The sequence below is a fragment of the Rutidosis leptorrhynchoides genome, chromosome 6 (assembly GCF_046630445.1).
Source record: "Rutidosis leptorrhynchoides isolate AG116_Rl617_1_P2 chromosome 6, CSIRO_AGI_Rlap_v1, whole genome shotgun sequence".
In the NCBI taxonomy this organism is placed as follows: domain Eukaryota; kingdom Viridiplantae; phylum Streptophyta; class Magnoliopsida; order Asterales; family Asteraceae; genus Rutidosis; species Rutidosis leptorrhynchoides.
The window spans coordinates 60,564,577-60,578,460 of NC_092338.1; the positions used below are offsets into that span (position 1 = coordinate 60,564,577).

Below are 13,884 nucleotides of genomic sequence, written 5' to 3' on the forward strand. Positions count from 1 at the left end.
TAGCTGTCGCTGATCAGAAGGCCCCAGATAAGGTTGTAGGTGCTAGCTTAATGAAGAACTAACCTGTTAACCTTGAAGAGACAGAGAATGATGCTTAATTACGTAAGACGTGTGGTAGATGGTAGTTACGTAATGTGATGATCCCTAGAATGATAGTTAGGGTTTGTATATATAGGCAAACCCTAATTCTAGAACCATCCGAGATATTGGCAATCCTTTCCATAACAAACTCCCCGAATCACGGATGTAATTATGGAAAAGATATTTACTTGTTAGCCAAGCAATCGCTGTACCGAGAACAAAGGCATCAGATACAAATCCGCATACCGCATAGCGCACACAAGCACACGCATACACACACTATTAAGCGCCCGCATACATATGAGGTGCGCATGCGGGTTGCGGTATCATTAACATCTAATTTAATACTCACGGCTTTAAAAAAATTTAATACTCACTCATTTATAAGTCAAATAAAGTCGGTCAATGTTATCTTAAATGTAAGAGTAAAATTGATATTTTTTAATATATATCTTAATTTTAACAAATTTTTACAAGTGACTTCTTTTAGCGAATAGAGTAAACTAGTTTTTCAACCCTCGCTTCGCGCCGGGGTTCGGTTTTCAATGTATTTTATTATGTTTATTTTGCAAAATTATTTTGTGGCTAATGATGTTGTCGTTGAAGCGTAACTCGAGTCGAACGAAATGGTATAACCCGTCAAAGATTTAGATGTTATCTTAAATTAACAATATATGTGTATTTTCGCGTTTCGCTATGGAGTTGTTGACTTTTTAAAATTTAACGCAATTAACTCGTTAGCTTATATTAACACTCCGTATGATTTAAGAATAGAATATTTACTGAGTAATATCAAAAAAATTACTAAATAATTTTTTTAAAAAATAATAAGACCCATATATATATGTTGTTAATAGATGAAAATATGTGAGTATAGTTAGTGACATTGTGTTCGTAAAATTATTTCGAGCTTAACGATGGTGTCGGAAAAATTTAACTCGTTGCGGGCGAGAAGATATGACCCGTTGAATATTTGGGTGGAGTTTAGTTAAGATTTTTTATGAAAATTTTAATTTGACACTTTACCCCCTGTTTGAAAGGTCGATTTTAAATTTCGAACAAAGTGTGGGGGTTTTTCTGGAAAGGAACAAAAAAAAAGTGAAAGATTGAAAACGCCTCGATACTATTCATGGATTTTGTCTAATAGTTACATTGTGTTCGTGAAATTATTTCGAGCTTAACGACGGTGTCGGAAAAATTTAACTCGTTGCGGGCGAGAAGATATGACTCGTTGAATATTTAGGTGGAGTTTAGTTAAAAATTTTTATGAAAATTTTGATTTGACACTTTACCCCATGTTTGGAGGGTCGATTTTAAATTTCGAACAAAGTGTGGGGGTTTTTCTGGAAAGGAACAAAAAAAAAAGTGAAAGAATGAAAACGACTCGATACTATTCATGGATTTTGTCTAATAGTTAATATAGTAATAACATATCATGAAATTATGACAAAATTGCTCATTTTGTCTCTGTGTTTTTCATTTTATGTCCGTTTCATCCATGTGTTTTATTTTGCGCATTTTTCATCCTTAAAAGCATTTTAAAGTTCAAATTTCATCCTCATCCTAACAAAGGTTAACTGAGTCCGTTAAAACTATTCGCATAGACTATCCACTTAATATTTAACTAATTAAATTACATTGTTCTTTCCACTTTAATTACATATTTACCCGACTAAAATAAATAATATCATATATACCTACTTTAATCATTTCAATTCATGAATCCTCTATTCTTGTATCCACATTAATATCAACATACAAACTTAACCTCTGAGCTGTACAAGTTGATTCAATATAGTTTCATCATGATCATATGATGTACAACTACTATAGTGGGCATCATAAACCCAATTATCCACAAAAATATAAATTTCAATATTATCACGTATTCATTAATTATATTAATCCCATTTGATAAACCCCTCTTTGAAACGCATACATCGGCGGTAACAAAAAAAAAAAAAAAAAGTTAGCAGCATATCAAAATATGACCAAAATCATGAACTAACCAATAGGAGCAACCATCGAAGGTTGACTCTACTTTTGACTCTCTATCATAGATCTTCCAACAGATTTCCAGAGTACAGTGAAATATGAGATATTAAACCTTTAAATGAAGTGGGTAAATATGAGGATTTTTGATATTTAATTGGTATATATATATATATATATATATATATATATATATATATATATATATATATATGTTATTTTGTAAGTTAAGAGGGGGAAATATGAGATTTACCTATTTGAAGGTTTTGAAATGCCACACATCATGAGGGGAAGAATGAATTGATTTTTGTAGTTTAATTAGTTGAAGATTACGTGGATAGTTCCTGTGAATAGTTTTAACGGACTCAACTAACCTTCGTTAGGGTGAGGGATGAAATTGGGACCTTAAAATGTTTTTAAGGATGGAAAAATGCAGAAAATAAAATACGCAGATGAAACGGGCAGAAAGTGAAAAACACATAGACGAAATGGTCAATTTGTAAATTCAACACATTCAAAGTTAGTAAGTTTATGTAACATTTTTTTGCAAATTCAAAATTTGTCATGGTGAATGCAACATGATATATATAAATAAATAATTAATAATTTATGTATTTTTGAGATAATGAGGATAATTTCTTTGGGTGTGTGTTTGTTTTTAATTCTAATTTTTTTTTTTTGTGTGTAAAACAATTTTGTGTTTTTAGGTTCGCTTTGTGTTGAGGATATGGATCAGGGCTCTATTTTGTATTGTTGACTGGTTCTTTATTTTTTTATTATTATTAAAGTTCATGGTTTTTTAAGTTTGAGTCCTTTTGAAGAAAAAAAAAAAAAAAAAAAAGAAAAAAAAAAACTAAGAAATTAAAAAGGACAAAATAACGAATTATAAAGAGACAATTGGGGTCAAAATTAGGGTTACGTTTACAAAACAACTTGGATCAAAGAATGAGGCTGGCGAGAAGAAAGTTGAGGTTTCTGAGGCTGTTTGCCCTTCTCCCAGCCCATGATTTCTAATTTTTCTTCAAATCAACAACCCTCGTTAATATGTACGATGTAATGTATGTATATAAAGATAGAGAGATATAGATGGATATATAGATATATGAATCCATTTATTCTGTTTTCTACTTTTGATACTAAGGCTGTGTTTGTTTATCATATTCCTCTTCCTCTTCATCATCATTATCCATTTTTACTCCCTCTGTTCCATTATAATTATTAATTATCAATTACAGTAATTATTAAGAGGCAGTGATGATATTTATCTGTTTTTTGATCCAAGTTGTTAATGGGGCAAGTTGAAGAGATGATCTGTAGCTTGGCTTGGCAATTTCAGAGGATGGTAAATTGTGATACCAATATTATTCTTTCACATTTCGCAATTGTTTATTGCAGCCATGGCGGATTAATCCTCTTGCCCTGTTCGTAAACAGATCTGAGCCTCCTTCATAAGCTTTATCAAGTAAATTATTTTCAAGAATATGAGCTATTAGGCAAACACGTTTTTGATTGTTAGTTCGAAAATTACAATAGAATGTTTACAGCCTAGTTATATTATAAACTGAAAATGAAGTAGGCATTGATATTTTGCACCTCTCTATTTATTGTCAGTTGTCACTGATTATCTCCTTAAATAAACAGTTAAAGTTAGTAAAATTTGCATTAAATCTTTTTCGAAGCATTTTTGTTTTGTTGAAGTTTACAAACATGTCAGACAAAGAAGTAATTTTCTTTTAAATCTGGGTTGATAGAACGTGTGTAGGTCTTTCTATTGAGGACACTGTGATCGCTGCAACCAAACCGGGATGCGCCAGTGTAATATGGGTTAGTCATTTTCCCCCCCGATCCATCTAATAAACAATATACTAATACTAATCATTACAGCTAACAATTCATATGAACAACAATGCAACTTACTTTTTCAGATTGAACAAGGTTTTGCTGCTTTGGTGTATGTTATTGTTTCTGCCGATCCATCTGAAGTTTATATATCTGAACCGTTTTTGTTTCACAGGTTAATGTTTGTCGTCTTTGTAGTGTAGATTGGAATGCCTGTGTATTTGTGAGGGGAATTGAACAGAATATGTTACGGGATTAGGGTACTGCAGATTGAACTCATGGTTCCTTCAAACTTAAGACTCTTGTGGTGTAATTTTTATAGTGTCTAGTGATCATGTGTTAACCCAGTTGAAATTATGAATTGCAAGCGTTCTATGTTACAAATAAGTGTTTGAAGTCTGGTCCGGTCCATTGTTTCGAAATGGTAGATGTGAGTCACACTTCAACTGACCTAAATACACGTTCAATTAATCGCTCTTGGATTACATTTTATAGATCAACCAGCATAAAGTTGTGCCTAAACTTCTAATGTTGCAATTATTTGTAGCACTATGTAGATCTAAATTCTTAGTTGATGTCCCAAAGAACTTGAAAGTTAAATTGCCATTGACTTGACTCGTATCGACTCGACTGGTAGTTTTTGTGGTAAGTGTTGTGGGTTCTTCATTCTTGTTCATATTGGTACATGTTTTCTTGAGGTCAGCAGTTTTCTGTTTATGGTTTGCTTTGTGTGTCATGATTAAGTGTATATGTTGACCTCGTGTTTTTTTTTTTTTTTTCTTTAGGATTTTGTTTATGTTATTTAGGTCCTGTTTGTTTACGACTTAATAGTATGAAATTTAATAACTTGAGTGTCATTTGTTTTTGACTTAATGAAAGTAATATGTTTTAACCATTTTACCACCCCTGATATATCTTTTTTTTTCTTTTCCCTTTAATCTTTTACCACCCTTGATATCAATAGCTTCATTTCTTTTACCCACCCTTTAAACAGTTCGTTCGAAATCAGAGACCACATTATTTGAAGGAGCAAGGGGTTTCTCCTTAAAACAGTTTAAATTCGAACCCTCGTGTTTCTTTGTTATTTAAATAGAAAGAGGTTTGAAGATGACTAGCAATCGTCTTCATCTTCTACCTTCATGAAACACCACTGACGAACATCGTCATCATCTTCAACCATCAACCTTCATGAAACACCGCCAACAAGCATCGTAATCATCTTCAACTATCATCAAAAACCACCAACCACCATCGTCAACATTATTATATATTTCGAAAAATCATAATGAGTAGTTATCGATATGAAATTATGAAAACGATTATCGATATGAAATCGAACAAATAATTATCGATATGAAATCGCCGTTGAATTCGGATTTAGGGTTTGGGTTTGAGTTTGCGTTTGGGGATTCATGTATGAAATGAGATCTTGAGTTGGTGGTTCAATAAAGAAAGCACATGTCGGAGAAACATGTCATATAGTTGTGCCAGTTTGTCTTTCATTTCACTAAAGTCGAAACCCATTCATGATCGACTTCGATTATGATTTTGTGGTGGTTGGATCTCTTATAGATACTATTGTCAAAAGAAAGGAATAAAGGCATAAGCACGACCACCAACTTTGTCGGATTTAGGCGTGGGAGGTCTTGATTTGCTTAATTGTAAGGTTTATGAGGTTGGTTCCTATAATATTTGAATAGAATTCATTGTTTATGTTAAGTTGTTAACAATTCGTATAAATATTTACTCCCTCCGTCACATAAGTGTTCACTGTTGACTTTTCAAAGTCTTTCTTTGTCAACTTTGATCGTAAATATTTTTATTTGTGCTATATAATATTTGATAGAAATTATATGAATGAATTGAGTTTTAAATGAGTTTTCATTCCATATAGTTTTCATCAAATATTATATAGCACAAATAAAAATATTTACGGTCAAAGTTGACAAAGAAAGACTTTGAAAAGTTAACAGTGGACACTTAAGATGGGACGGTGGGAGTATAATTTTGTTGTTATGTTGGATTTGGTTAACTTGTACACACAACCTTTAGACCACCCCCTATCGTTAGTTACCCGTCCGTTACCCGCACATTACCAGTCATTACCCGTAACTAACCATAGGCACGGGCTCATTACCCGCTTTAGTTACCCGCATTCATCATGGATTTAACGGAAGTTTTAAGTTTAGTTATAGGAATTGTGGGTCCAGTGGCTTTTTATTGTTGGACTTGATGCTTTATTGCTTGTACGTTGTATATTAAGAGGAGTATTGTTTTAGCCATTATAGGGAGTGTTTAATTATGAGTTAGTTATAGGATATTGGTGTTGATGTGGCGCTGATGTGGAAGATTAAGATGATGAATAGTTTAGTTACGATAGGGAGTGGCCTTATAAACGTTCTAATATAACATCAAAAATCGAAATTGGTATTGACCTTAAGATGTATATTTCAGATTAAGATTAGATTTGTATGAGGGTGATGTTTGTGTTTATGAAGTGAAATTTGATTTGAAAGATATACATTTTTAGAGTTTGAAATGAAGATGGATATGTAATGACAAGTATACAAACAAGAATTTGTTGGTTGAAGAAGGGTTTGAAATGACTGACTACGTCTCCGTGTCATTATGAAAAGTAACTGCTAAGATTTCTCAGGTAAGAAAACCTCCGGATCCAATTAGTAATATTTGACAAATCACCGGGACTCCCAGTATAATTTTTCACGAAATATCAAACCGTTCATCTTCCTTGAATTAGGATTTGGGGCAAACATAAAACCAAATATTGTTTGGGACAAAAGTTGAATTTCCTTATTAGCATTTTTAGGAATAGTAAGTTATATCCTACTAGTTGATCCTTACACTATTTTTAGAGTAATAGAGAAATGCTATAAACGCATTTTTTTTTATTTTTTTTTTAAAGGCAAAAGTCCAAATTAAGGTTGGTGAAGATTTAACATGAGTTATGCTATAAACACATGTAAATTACAAATAATTTCTCATAAAGTGACATAACTAGTTGACGTGGACATTCCTAACACTTTACTCGACCAAGTATTTTTTTTTTTTTTTTAAAGCAAGGCATTATATTTCTTTACTTCAATTGAGTGTACATACAGCAGGCTGTAACTAGTAGACCTGTAAACTATGACAAAAACAAAACTCGAATATGAATAACATAGGATGGATGCCAAAGTAGCAGCCAATCACGAAAAAATCTAAACATCAAAATATGCAGACGGGTTTGAAAACCAAGAAATCCACTCGATGTTTGAACCTTTGAGCCTCCCGGATATCCAATCAAAAGAAATAACTTGAATTTCGTTGACCAACGCCGGAGCACATGAACTATGATTTTTGAATGTTTTTGCATTCCGATTCTTCCACAGAGAGTATGCAGTAACCCATTCCACAACTTGACAAAGATTTGATCCGAGAGATGACACGGTTCGAGATGTTTTCCCACGCATACTTTCAACGAGACTAGGCCCATTAGAGATGTCCAAATCCCACCATTTATGGATACGAGCCCAAACATCCTTAGCGAATTTGCAGGAGAAAATTGCATGATTAACCGATTCGATGCCATCATCACAAACGGGGCATCGAATGCTATGGAGATCGATGCCACGTTTATCCAATTCCACACGAACCGGCAATCGTTTTTTCAATAGTCTCCATACAAATATTTCGACTTTTTTAGGTGCTAGTGCATTCCTTAGCATCTCTTGATTTGTTGGAGGTGATGGAAACATGGCCGCCTGAATAATAGAAGCAAGTTTCTTGACCGTGAACACCCCGTTATTTGCGAGTGACCAAGACCAAGATTTGCTTTCACTGAAGTTTATGGAGATTGAAGACATCAAGTTTGAAATTTCGACGAGTTCGTCCCTGGTTCTCCCTGTTGGCGTACGTACCCAGTCCCACCTGAGTTGCAACCTGTTATCATCATCATACCATACTCGATCCTTCACCTTCGCGTCACGGTTACGCTCCAATCTGAAAAGTCTCGGAAAGCTGTTTTTAAAGCATTCTGTACCACACCATGGTTCTGTCCAAAAGTCAGTTCTGTCACCGTTGCCGATTGAATTCTTGAAGGAGCTTTTGAAGGGGACTTGTAGATCTTCAATTTCATTTCCTGCACGAATAATGTTAGACCAAATGCCCCCGGACGGAAAATGAGCGAGCCCAACATCCGACCGGAGACCACCGTCAATTCCATAAATGCTTTGGATGATTTTTACCAAAAGGCAATTGGTTTCGGTTTTAAACCTCCACCACCACTTACCAAGTAGCGCAAGATTTTTGCTCCTAAGAGAGCCGATATTTAACCCTCCCGCCCCATAAGGTAATATCAAGGAATCCCATTTGACCCAAGGAATTTTTGACCCCGAAGAGTCACCCCCGCCCCAAAAGAAATCACGTCTCACACTCTCAAGTAATTTAATCACACAAGGTGGGGCACGAAAGATCGAGAAATAATACAAGGGAAGACTATTAAGGATCGATTTGATGAGAATCAATCTTCCACCGAATGACATCGTTTTTTTCTTCCAATCCGATAGCCTATTCTTGACTTTATCAACAACCACATTTCAGTCACATAATTTCTTCATAGTTGCTCCTATAGGTAGGCCGAGATATATGAAGGGAAGTTTGCCGGCTTGACATCCCATACGCCTAGCTAATCCCTCCACCTCAGAAGAGCATACCCCGATCCCGTAGAGGCAACTTTTCCCAAAATTCACCTTCAAACCCGATGATAGTTCAAAACACTTTAAGATATTGATGAGGTTTCGAGCATTTGGTTTGGACCAATCCCCGAAAAATATCGTGTCATCCGCGTATTGTAGATGTGATAACAATACCTTATCTCTTCCAATTTCGACCCCCTTGAATAACCCTTTCTCAATTGCGGCTTTAGTAAGAATGTTTAACCCTTCGGCTGCCAAGATGAAAAGAAAAGGGGAAAGCGGATCCCCTTGCCTAACACCTCTCCCAATATGGAATTCCCGACTCGGAGACCCATTAATTAAGACCGAGATAGTTGCCGATTTAAGACAAGACAAAATCCATTTACGCCATTTAACCCCGAAACCCATACTAGACATTACCTCCATAAGGAAATCCCAACTCAGACTGTCGAACGCCTTTTCAAAATCGGCTTTAAAAATTATGCATTTTTTCTTCTTTGTTTTAAGATAATCAACAGACTCATTTGCCGTTAGGACCCCATCCAAAATAAATCGTTCTTTCAAAAAAGCACTTTGTTCATATCCAATCAATCTTGGAATGACCTTTCGGAGTCTATTTGATAGAATCTTAGCAACTATCTTATAGAAACTTCCGATGAGGCTTATAGGTCGGTAATCGCTAAGATTAATTGGATCATTCTTTTTAGGGACAAGTGTTAAGAAAGAAGCATTACACCCGCGAGAGAATTCCCCATTGTTCCAAAACCATGTTATGGCGTTTATCACATCATCCTTTATAATACCCCAATGTCTCTTGAAAAAACCCATGTTAAAACCGTCCGGCCCAGGAGCTTTGCAACTACCACACTCATTTATAGCATCTAGAATTTCTTGTTCCATAATATGTTCTTCTAGTTTCTCCGCTTCCAAGGTAGATAACGAGGGGTAGATGAGATCACTGAGACATGGCCTAGATGTGTTCTGCTCCTCAAAGATGGATTTAAAATGCAGAAAAGCTGCCTATTTTATCGCCTGCGGATCCTCACACCAAACACCATTAATGGTTAAGCCTCGAATGTTGTTCTTTGCATTTCTTCTTTTGATAATTTTGTGGAAATAACTCGTATTCTCATCGCCTTCTAAGACCCAACGCACACGGGCCTTTTGTTTTAACATATTCACTTTGGTTTTTTCCCTTTGAAGCCACTCTTTCCTAGCTTGCAACCATTGCTCTCTTTCTACCTCATTTAAAAGACCAGATTCTGCCTTTAGCTCCATACTATTTGCCAAGCACTTGAAGAACTCAATTTCACCATCAATATTACCTAGTTGTTGCTGACTTTTCTCTTTAATGGCCGCCTTCGTTCGTTTTAATTTGTTTCTCGACCAAGTATTTTATATATGATCTATTTGAGATGGTCTAGTCTCCAACAAAATTAAGAGGGAAAGAAACATAATTTCAATTATATAACAATAATTTAATAGCTGTTAAGAGTTATTTTCCCTTCTATTTATTTTGTATTTGCCCTAACCGCTATAACAAACATAACAAACTAACTAGAGGTGACTCTTAACTTGCAAGTGCCATTTGATAGTCCTTAGTCCACTTGAGCTTGGCTACTTATTTGTTTGGCCTAACTTCATTAATAAGCTCCTCCGCTCTTGGGTTAGCATAATTTTCAACCATATCAGTATCAAAGCCAAAAGCTAATTTATTTACCCTTTTTTTTTTGAAAAGCAAACAAATTTTTATTAAAGAAACGAGAGTTACAATACAAGACCTCGAGAAGAGGCGATGAACGAAAATACATAAGGTAAATTGCAACAACGAAACAAAAAGCGAAAAAACGACGAATGACCTAGCCCGACTAATATTTACATCCAAGTTCCACTTTAGTGAGATTAACCCGGATCAACGATTATGTTAGGAGCCGAAATCCATTGGAGCCAATTAAACTTACCCTTATTTGAGGTCGATAATGAATTTTTTCAAATAATCTAAAGATGAAGGACCTTGTTTTTACACCGTTTACCGTTTAGATAACAAACATACTATAAAATGGTGAATCTATATCCAAACAACTCGGCAATGGTGAATCTATAAAATTTTAGAAAGACATTTGGTGCGGCTCAGAATGTTTTAGCAATTTATTTCATAGATTATACATGCTTGACTCAAATAAAGATGCTTGTATCGCGGATAGAATCACACATAATGATACATCGGCTTGTGGTAATTGGTCTTGGTTAAGACCTCCTAGCGGTCGGGATCTCAATGAACTTATGGAAATCAACAACATTATATCATCCGCCAAATTGTCCGATAAGCCCGACACTTGGAAATATGCTCACGATCCATCCGGAATCTACACAACCAAATCATTAGCCCAAATAATTAATTGCTTAAAACTCGAACAACACGCTTCAAATTCTTCGATCGTGCGCAACAAATATATTCCACAAAGAGTAAACATATTTGCTTGGAGGGTAGCTCAAAGGAAAATACCGGTAAGGGTTGAATTGGATAAAAGGGGCATTGATCTTGACACCATCCTTTATCCACTTTGTAACATGGGCACCGAAACATCCGAACATGTCATGGTACTTTGTCCTAAGGCTTCTCAAATTTGGACACTTATACTTAATTGGTAGAACCAACCTAACTCCTCGATTGCCAACATTGATGATGCTATTATCAATAAACAACCCTTCACAAGTAATAACATTGGCTCTTCTATGTGGCAAGCAACCAAATGGACCGTGTGCTATTCTATATGGAAACATAGAAATCTAAAGGTTTTTTCAAAAAAAGATTGGAATCCCGCAACAATATTATCCGAAATCCAATCCCAAATTTATAGTTGGATCTCTAAACGCTCAAGAAAAAAGAAGCAAATAGAATGACATCAATGGTTAATCAACCCTTCCTCATATGTCGCGGATCCCCCCCCCCCCCCCCCCCCCCCACACCATCGAGTCGGTGTCGGTTAATGTTCTATACGTGTTGGTGGATGGCCAATTGATCCTATTTATTTCTTATGAGGGTCGATTAATCGGATGGTTTGTCAGGTAGCTTTGTAGTCGCTTGATCGGCACTGTTTCCTGCATTCCCCCGACTTGAATTTTCAAGTTCGTTTCCCCTCATTTCAAATAAATTTGATCTTTTCGGTTATCCTTTCAAACTAACAGTGTCCTATCACTTGTACTTCCGAATTTCAAATGTATAGTTCATATAGGTCCATGTAATCATATCACCATTATTAATAAAATTATTTTCTTGCTTTTCAAAAAAAAAAATCATTAGTACATCTACATTGGATCATATATTTTTCCTTTGGACATGTATATGATATATGGTCATTTCATCATCGTAAGTTTTATACAAATTTACACCAGTATACTCAATTAAAAAAGAAATGATCGAATATCGATCATGTATGTTCATTGTTCCATACAAATACAAATACAAATTACAATTTACAATTACAAATAAAACTAAAAATATAAGTAAAATATTCGCATCAATTTATTATTATTCATAGGTCAAGGCCCAAGCCCATTAATGGAAACTCATACCAATATCTACATTAACAGTTTTACACAACACAACCACAAAAATTGGGGATCTGAAGAAAATGATGCTCGGAAACACAAACAAACGAGGCTCCGGCGAGAGAGACGGGTGTTTTTTTAAGGGTTGTTGCCTCTCTTTTTCCACTACATGATCTGTTTTTGATCTGATCTTGATATGATCATGTTGGGTCGATGAGTTTGTCCCCATTTTTTCGCTGTAATCAAACCAAACAACCCTTGAATTGAAAAAAAAAAACCATATATATATATATATATATATATATATATATATATATACACACACACGCAATTACCTGTTTCTCCTTCTCAATCTCAATCTCACTCTCTCTCTCTATATATATACTTAAGCATAACTCTATAGAGATGTGTTTGTGTATGTGTGTGATTATCATTTAACATACGAAAGTGTTTGATGAAATGAAATCTGAAATTTAGAGATGGCAATGATGATATTAGTTTCTGTATGGATTGTTTGTAATCCGAGCATCATAACCAAACTTTGGGTGGAATTCGGCCCGTATCTTGGCGGGGCAACCCGGATGGTAATTTGATAAATTGCAACCGGTGTTGCAGCCATGGCGGTGTCTGACCCCTTTGTTTGAATTCACATCTGCAAAATCTGAGCCATATAATCCTCGTTTGAGTCATCAAATATTGTTTAACGAAATTAAACATTTAATTACATTTTTCAGCTGAGCCAGTTAATTTTCTTGATTGTATATTTGTATTATCACCCCTTTTTTAAGATTTAGGCATAATAATTAGGTTATGTTTGTAGAGGCGTATGTTGGTCTTGTATGTGATTAATCCTCTTGCCCTGTTCGTAAACATATCCGAGCCTCCTTCATAAACTAACTTTTCAAAGCAAACTCTTAGAAAAAATATGTGCTTTGTGATTAGAAAAAAACGTTTTTGATTGTTTGTTGGAAAATTGCAATAGAATGTTTACGTACTAGTTTTATTCTAGACTGAATAATGAAATAGGCATGACATAAACTTCAGCAGATATTTTGTAGCTGATGTCAGTTGTCACTAATCTTAAATTTTGTAGTTGAATATTACTGTTTAAATAATCTGTTGTAGCTAGTAATTATTGCATTAATCTTAAATTCGTTGTTGTTTTGTTGATAGCATTGAGATGGTATCCTTGATTGATGCACCGATGTGGGTTGTAGTATTTTATTCTTTTCTGGATAAAAAATTTGTATGAAAAAAATATAACTTTTTCAGATTTAACGAAGTTTTGCTGCTTTGTTCTATGCTATCGTTTCTACAAATCCATCTGCAATGTATTGTCTGAAAATTATTTTGTGGTAAATGTACGTGTTTGATTTATAGTTCAGCAGCTTCCTGTTTATGGTTCAGCTTGTCTGATGTGATTATGTGTAGATTTAGACCTCCTTTTTGATTATTGAGGATTCTGTGTATATTAATTGTTACTCTGATCTAGCTTTGACCGAAATTTATGTTTTGTTCTCTGGGTCAAAGTTTGAACATAATAGGTTTTTAGCAGTCTTGTATGTATCACATATGCTTTGTTGGTAAATGCTACAACATTTTCTGGTTAGAATTGCATTTTTAGAGCAGGATCTAATAACGTAAGAAGCAGTTTACTGCTTGAGATGTGGGCTGAATTTGTGGAGAGGTTATTTGTTTATTGGATTTGTAGCTATTGATTATGTTG

The 13,884-nt window shown here is 34.7% G+C and overlaps 1 protein-coding gene across 1 annotated transcript; it reads left to right on the plus strand.

The window, feature by feature from the left end:
- Positions 1-10,772: 10,772 nt before the first annotated feature.
- LOC139853676 (uncharacterized) lies at positions 10,773-11,258 on the plus strand. The gene has a single exon (XM_071843049.1). It carries the CDS (start codon positions 10,773-10,775, stop codon positions 11,256-11,258), a length of 486 nt encoding a protein of 161 aa, XP_071699150.1.
- The last annotated feature ends 2,626 nt before the right edge of the window (positions 11,259-13,884 follow it).